This window comes from Eptatretus burgeri, chromosome 15 (genome assembly GCF_056783735.1).
Source record: "Eptatretus burgeri isolate ZD-2024b chromosome 15, Ebu_testis_v1, whole genome shotgun sequence".
NCBI lineage: Eukaryota > Metazoa > Chordata > Myxini > Myxiniformes > Myxinidae > Eptatretus > Eptatretus burgeri.
The window spans coordinates 3,361,827-3,370,031 of NC_140975.1; the positions used below are offsets into that span (position 1 = coordinate 3,361,827).

Sequence of the window (8,205 nt, forward strand, 5' to 3'; positions counted from 1 at the left end):
ACTTTGGAGTTTTTTGATGGAGAGACTCCAAACACTGAGGTGAGGAGCAGAGCTATTAAAGGTTCAACCGAAAGATTGTAAAGCATGCCTGATAGCGCGCAGCCCTGACGGATGTCTCGCTGAAAGGGGAAAGGGTGACAAAGACTATTATTTACCGTCAGCAGACAAGATGCATATTTATACAGTAACTTAACATAAGAGATAAATTATCCCCAAATCATGTTCTCAATACATCAAACAACAGAGTGCTCAACACTGTCAAAAGCTTTTTCTTGATATAAAAGTAACAATCCGAAACCGGGAGATTTAGTTCGACCGAGACTGATCAAGTCTCTCACCAAAAAATATTATATTATATATGGAACGTTCTGGAACACAATATGACTGATCAGCACCAATTAGGAAAGGGATGACTTCCAAAAAGCAAGTGCTTTTTTGACAGAATTTTATAATCCGTGTTAAGGAGTGACATGGGCTGCCAATTTACAGTCTCATGCAAGTTTCCTTTCTTAGGAAGGAGACACAAAACTGCCCTCTGGCAGCTCAGTGACAATTCACCTTGTTCAACACTCTCATGAAAGACCTCAAGAAGAGTAGGGCCTATAATTTTCCAGAAAGCCTTCTAAAATTCAACTGGGAGGCCATCAAGTCCAGGGGCTTTCCAATCTTTGCTATCCTTAAGATCAAGGGAAATTCCAGGCTCAAGCTGTTGTTACTGATCTTCAGACAGAGATTGGAGCAGTTCAAACATCTTATTCCTGTTCCCCTCATTCATAGTTCTCATTGCAAACAGTTTAGAAAAATAGTCCTGCAGTTCATGCTTGATATCACAATGGAAGGTCAACAACGCATCAAAGCATGGATCTGTCGAGAGGTCTTGACCACTTTCTCCAAATTGAAGAACCCTTTGTTTGGTGTATCAAGTTGGATTTTGTCCTTCCACAGTCGGCTAAATGCTCCGGCTGCCCGCTCTTTCACCATTTCAGCCAGAGGGGTCCTTTTCTCCGACAACTGCTGGACATTCTCATGAGACATTCCAGCTTTCTTCTCACAAATAAGTATCTCATTTTTTTAAGACAGATATTGTACTAGAAGAGCAGTATTGTTGGCAAAAACACTTGATTTGGGATTTTGTGCAGTCCTACCATTGTCTTAAATACAATTACGAACCCTTTTGCAACTCACACTTTTCCCATCCCATTTTAAAAGCTTCTTTAAAATGTGCACTTTGAAGAAGTTTCACACTAAAAGTCCAATATGCACTTCCACAGACATGATGAGGAAAGCCACACACAATAACAATCATGTGATGGTCGGAAAAACCAGACGGCCTTATCTAAGAGTTCTCAACCAGATTTACCATTCCAGGGTTAACATAAAATCTGTCGAAGTGAGCCATCGTGAAAAGATTTCTTGACGCACAAACGCCATGTATTCTGATGGATGCAATGGTTTTGTACCCACCACACATCCACAAGTTTAATTGTTTTTCTTTTAACAAGCTGTGCCAAAGGCCTTGCATTGGGTGTATGAGGCTCACAAGTGTTCCTATCAAGTTGTGGGTTGAGGATGCAGTTTTCACCCCCCAGACACAACAACATAGTCATAACAACATGGGGCCAAACACAGGTGAGTGGCACTGAAACATTGTTCAAGTTGATCGATATACAGCATTCAGTGACAGTGTGAATATTGTAGAGCACTCGCCAAGTGGCTTAAGCACTCAAGGAAGCACTCCAACGAAACGGTTGATAAGAAATGGCTGGCTTGGTAAGCGATTAGCGATCCGTCATATTAAACAACTCCCGGAGACGCCGAAATGTCAAATATGTCTGAATTGGACAAATGAACACAAGCCACGAACACTGACATCTCCAGGTGTTTATAAGCATTACAATGTATCCAGCAATTCATCGGTATGATGATTAGGCATTCGATGACATGAGTGGGAAAAGTGAAAAAAAAACTTTATCGTTAATAAACCGTTGTGGCCTGTTCCAACTCGAGGCATTGTAGGGGCAAGCCAAACTAAATGGCACCAACGAGGGAGAGGTGGCCGAGGATGCGCCTGATGTGAGTGAGCGAGGTGACCGAGGATATGCCTGATAAAGGATATAATTAAATAAGGCCCTTAATTATCTTCAAAAGGGGTGTTTTAATTAACCAAAAACACCCAATTTTCACTCATGCACTCTCTTGGCATTCCCTTCATATGCATGCAAAATTTCAGACTGCTAGGTTACATGGTCTTGTAGTTATGGAGGAGACACACTGACATTTATTAGTATAGATTGCAGCAACGATTGGTGGATTTATATAAATATTTTGTCATGAAAGCAGATCACACGAAATGGTAAAAAGAAAACTGCGTACATAATTGTCGAACAAAGGATCCCCTGTGGACTGTATCATCATGACATGCAAAAGTAGGTTGGAGAGCACAGCATTGCGCTCAATGAAGTTACACTTTCTGCACATTCCTTAGTGTTTTCTTCACTCAATATATTTGTTCGAACAGTAAAAAAGGTAAGTTTAATGCTTTGCTGAAATAAATACCCTTAGTTATAAAAATCGCTTACTTGTTGAAGTTTTCAGATTTCACTCCAGATTTCAACCCTTATTTAGTCCACGAGATCCGATTCTCAAATCAGATATAATATTTTGACTATTTGCTTTAATTCGTCTGTGAGAGTAGATCGTGTTTCCAAATCAAGGCATGTTTGAATAGGCTGACCAAAATGGTGAATTAAGACCACAGCAAATTGACTGAGGGCTGACCAAGGATTATGCCTCACTAAAGTATTGTGACGTCCACGGGACTTGAACAGTCCCGCCAACGTAGAATGAGCCGAAACGATGGAGGCGGTTTATTTATTTATAACCCAAAGATGGCGGTTCTAATCGCTCAACCGCAAACGGGACGAGGAAGGTGGCACGAGTCGCTTTTCACTGAGTTAATGATGTTTATTTCTCTAACCAGAAATAATAAGACTAGGCAAGAGGAGGGATCCGGGGCGATTCGACGGGATGGTGGTGTGGGTTTGGGCGTGGGGAAAACACAGACAATTCCAATGAATATACAAATCTCAAACCCTCTAAGGCGCCAGGTACACACACACACACACACACACACACACACACACACACACACACACACACACACACACACACACACACACACACACACACACACACACACACACACACACACACACACACACACACAACGTAGCTGGTCCTGTGGTCAGGCTGGCCCGTGGTGCGGACGCAACAGTCCCTGCATTGGCGCCGGACGAGCTGGCGTTGCGCTCGTCAGGGGCAGGAGACACCGTGGTACTGTCGACCTCCTGGTGTCGGCCCAAGTCCGCTCACAGCCGCCAGGGAACCAGTTCTGGCGCCAAGTTGCGAGCAGGAGAGGGAGGCAGGTCCGCCCGCCGTTCGACCCCGTACTCAGAGCCAGCAGAACCCCAGAGCCAACCGAGCTGAGGCACGAAGCACAGCAGGGCCTCAAGACACGATGAAAACCAGGATCGAATCAGCGCAACAACACAGCACGCTCCCAGCACAACAACCTCCACCAAAACGGTTTTTCTGTACCGATCTTCTTCCTCCTCCCCGTTTTCCCGAACAGAACCTTTTTATCCTCGAGTCCTCGTCACTTCCAATTGAGCCGTTTTTATTGGCCCACCGCCGTCGCCTTCCTCCAATCGTGATCACGGGGCGGAGCCATCCGCAGCACTGTCCTGTGACGTCACGGCAAGCCTCCAGGGAATTCTAAAAGGGTTTACACAGACACACTTACCCTATCCCGTCTCCCTGTCTAATTACGTGACAATTATCATTTCCCCCTTAAAAAAATGGACATTTACGAGACAACTTATCACAACTGAATTGCTACTTATTACATCGAGATCCTGGTAAACTCGGACAGCATGGCATACCTAATTAAACATCCTAATTACCCTTTGAATGCATACCCCCCCTCAAACGTAACAGTATAATTATATAATAGGGGTATTTTAATTAACCCAAGCACCCAATTTTCACTCATGCACTACCTTGGAGTTTCCTTAGTATGCATGCAAAGATTCAGGTTGCTAGGTTTCATGGTGTTGGAGTTATGAAGGAGACATGTGCGCGCACGCACGCGCGCGCACACACACACACACACACACACACACACACACACACACACACACACACACACACACACACACACACACACACACACACACACACACACACACACACACACACACTAGATAACTGTGTAGTGTTTTTCTCACGGAAGCCAAATTGAGTTGCAAAGAATGCCACAATAATGTAGTAGTAATTTTATGGTTCGAGAATAGACGATATTTGATTTTTTTTTCCAAGATATTTGAAAAGGAGGTTAATAAAGATATCGGCCAATAATTTCCCAATTATTTTGATTGCCTTTTTTAAATATCGGTATAATTTTAGCAATTTTCATTTGAGCAGCAATGGTGCCATTGACGAGATAGATTCATAATGTGTGTTAAGGGTGGGAAAATCTCCATCACAACATTTTTCAAAAGGAGATTATTGTGTGTCGAGTATCGACTAAGCACTGGGATGAGGGGCAAAATTTTGGTGTCCTGTCTGTCTACCCTACGTCACAGTCTCCTCTTCATTGTCCGTCTACCCTACGTCACAGCGTTACGTCGCATCGAACGCGCTGCCATTTTGAATCCCGCGTGTTACGTCAGTGAGTTTCAAAATGGCGGCGCCCGAGTCAAATCAGGATGGTGTTGTCCATCAGTGTTATCCATCAGGACATCGTTAGATCCACAATTGGACTGGAAACACCTGCCACAAAGTGGAAACTTTGGTCGTTAAAATTTTGATCGAAATTCTAACCCTTTGTTCAATTTCTGGGTTGATGGTGAATACCAAAATGAATACTTCAAAAAGTATGAATCAGGGATGGAAAGGGGTGGTGGGTGGAGTTGGTTAGGGGGCCAGAGGAGGGTAAGACTGGAACAATCACCAATTTCTCCACCCCACACTTCATGCCTCTCCCTTTTCATATGTTCATCAAGCATCGTGTCCTCACTCCAACAAGCCCCTTACCTGTACTTTTATGTTGTGTTGTTGAATCACCTTTCCGGGGATCACCTCCAATGTGGAGAGACTGTGGTGGGATAGAAGTTGAAGGGATTTGATAGACCTTTGCAGACCCACTTGTCCTTCCAAGCATGAAATTAAGGTGATGTATAATATTAAACACAAGATACCAACGAAAGGATGGAATAAAATGAGCCTGAGACGCATAAGGAAAAACCGTTCACCGTTTCGTTCTCATTATTATTCCTGAATTTTCCATGAAAAGGATGTTTGCAATATCATGTTTTAAAATGATCATTAGTTTAACCCTCTGAATACAGGTAAAGTGGGAGACTGGAAGGACTACTTCACCGTGGCTCAGAGCGAGCGGTTCGATGACGTTTACCATGAGAGCATGGTGGGACTAGACCTGGACTTCATCTGGGACCTTCCTGCAAGAAAGCCTGCCAATTAGGTTGAGCTCGTTTCAAAGATTCGTTCATCGAATGAAACAAAAAATGTTGAAGTGGTGAATTTTGCTTGCAAGGAAATGGTTTTTTTAAAGATTTGTTCGACCTATATGTCTATCTATTTGTTACTTTGAGAACCCGATATAGGATAATATTTACTTTGTTACCACCATCATAGGTCTTGTGTGAGCAATGGGCTCTGACTTGGTATTTAAGAAGTAAATGATGAAGTTTCTGGGAATGGAATACTGAATATCTGATCTGATTTCTTTGTTTGACTCACCAATGAAGTCCCATGGGGAAGTCAGGGTGGTGATTGACCAGAGTGGTGGTGGTGAATGATTGTTACAAAATCTGTTGATTAATATGAAACTTGCAGGAAATTTGAATTTGGCCAGAGTACGGCTCAAAGATCTTCTGTTTTGAAGCTACAATGAGATGGGGGACATCTACATTGTGTAAGAACACCTGGGGTCGTTTTGCTAGGGTTCACTTGTGCCAGATGTACAACACCGAGATCTCACAGAGACAAATATGGTACCATTGGGTTAGCCTGTTTCCTGATGAACGACCAAGATGCGGAATCTAAGGCCTTCCATGTCATTGGCATGATGGGACAGGAAGCTGAGTGTCTAGACTCTAGAGTTTCCTTTTGCTCATTGTAGGCTGGTTGGAGGTTTTGTCTTTTATCCAATCTCTTGTGGTCTTACTCTTCCTGCTGTCTCACCTTTCGCATCAATCTCTCCACTTCCAGATTGCAAGTGTTCTACAAAACATCCTCACCTATTACCCTCCCCAAATATAAAATGAACACTCACCTCCATTCACTTTTCCTCCCCTCCCCCACATTTGGAAGCATCTTTCCTAATCTGTCCTGTCGTGCTCTTACATCCAGTCTTTCAAGGCCGTCGCTCACCGTCACCTCATGGTTTCGCCAAAGGTCACCACCATTCGTTCTATACTCTCGCTGTCTCCAGAACCCACTTCCCACCTTCACACTCCACATTCTCATAATGTAACATGCTTGGGCATTTTCTTTTGTTCACATCTGCCCCCTTTGACCTTCTTGTCAATATAGCAATTTGCAGCCCTTTGTTGTACCTTAGCCTAATGCAATTTTATCACAAATCTCCAATAAATATACACCTGCATATTACAATGTATACCATTTATTATACTCTCAACCTGTTTATTACAATGTATACCAGTTTATTACGATTTGTGCCAAACCTTACTATAATGGAGCAAACGTGGATGCCACTGAGACTCCAAAATTTACATGAAGTGGAAATAGCGCCACCTTTGATGGTAGCCAGTATTACAAATAATCTTCCTTTACTTTATGACACTGTATGTTGTGATCAATAAAATTTCTTGTAAAAATGACATTGCAAAGTGCATTTCCAAGACTGTGCCGCAGCAAATTTCCCACAGAAGGTGGGCTGAGAATGGCAATCCTGCCCTCCAGGTGGGAGTGGCTGCCAGTTCACAAAATAGCAGAAAAGGTCGACATGTGTGCGGACTGGAAAGTTCGAATTTGTCATCAAAGAAATGGAACAACACAAAATAGGTGTTCCGAGGTCAGGTAAGGTATGAGAGCATGCGCCGGAGCAGCACGTTGCTGCGTCCCCTTTTTTCCGGCACTCCAGGGGCCTCCGTCTGGCCATCCCCCAGGCAGATGCCTGGCCCATCCCAATCTCCTTGAGATGCCGATCAACCTGATGCAAACACGAGGCACATGGTCGGGCCATTGGCCTCCTCCACTCACAAGGCTCCCTCGCTGCCAGAATCTGGTGAGCAGGATCAGCGTCAGGAAAACGAGCCTCATGTCCATATAGTCGCAGCTGTTGCTCACGGACTATGCAGGTAACAAATCTCATTTGAGTCTCTCTCAGTAACCGCTCGTTGGACACAAAGTCTGACCAGCGATAGCCAAGGATTCTCCGAAGAACCTGGTAGCAAAGGAATTAAGTTGCCACCTCAGATCCCTGGTCAGAGTCCAAGTCTCACATCCATAGAGCAAGTCTCACATCTCACAGCACCAAGGGCCTAAAGAATCAGACTTTCGTCCTCCCGCACAGGTACCGGCAGCGACACACCCAATGATCCACCGAATCCATGACTCCCCAGGTCCGACCCAGACGTCTGTTTACCTCTGGCTCACAGCCAGCAGAGACATAAATATCACTGCCAAGGTAAGTGAATCTCTCCGTGACCTCAACATCCTCACCACAAACAGGCACAGACAGGATAGCAGCCTCCAAGATGTCATTGAAAGCCTGGATATTAGTTTTTACCCAGGAAACCCATAATCCTAGCGGCTCCGACTCCTCATTCAGCATCTCGAGGGCCCCCAAAAGGGTTAGGGTTGGGCTCCCAGAATCCAGTCCATACAAGCGCTGAAAAGTGTAGGGGTCAGTACACACGCCTGTCAAACTCCAGTAACAACTGGAAATAAGTCAGAGATGGTACCACCACATCTCACAGCACTCTCAGTACCAAAGTGGGAGTTCAGACATCAGATTGATCAGTTTTGGTGGCACCCCACGAAGACCAAGAATCTTCCAGAGGGCATCCCGATTCACTGAATCAAACACTTTACAGAGATCAATATAGGCTGCAAGCAGACCCTGCCGAAAATCTCATCTGCGTTCGGTGAGGAGCCGAA

The 8,205-nt window shown here is 44.4% G+C and overlaps 1 protein-coding gene and 1 long non-coding RNA gene across 2 annotated transcripts in view; both read left to right on the forward strand.

The window, feature by feature from the left end:
- The window catches only part of LOC147011335 (uncharacterized), an 8,575-nt gene extending 5,359 nt beyond the window's left edge, over positions 1–3,216 (forward strand). The window contains exon 2 of the long non-coding RNA XR_015051715.1: positions 1,503–3,216. This is a non-coding gene — a long non-coding RNA (uncharacterized LOC147011335). The remainder of the gene's footprint in view (positions 1–1,502) is intronic.
- LOC147011334 (amine sulfotransferase-like) overlaps positions 1–6,923 on the forward strand; it is a 20,608-nt gene extending 13,685 nt beyond the window's left edge. The window contains exon 6 of the mRNA XM_085857181.1: positions 5,409–6,923. Within this exon, the coding sequence (XP_085713307.1) occupies positions 5,409–5,542 (134 nt within the window). The 3' untranslated portion in view covers positions 5,543–6,923. The remainder of the gene's footprint in view (positions 1–5,408) is intronic.
- The last annotated feature ends 1,282 nt before the right edge of the window (positions 6,924–8,205 follow it).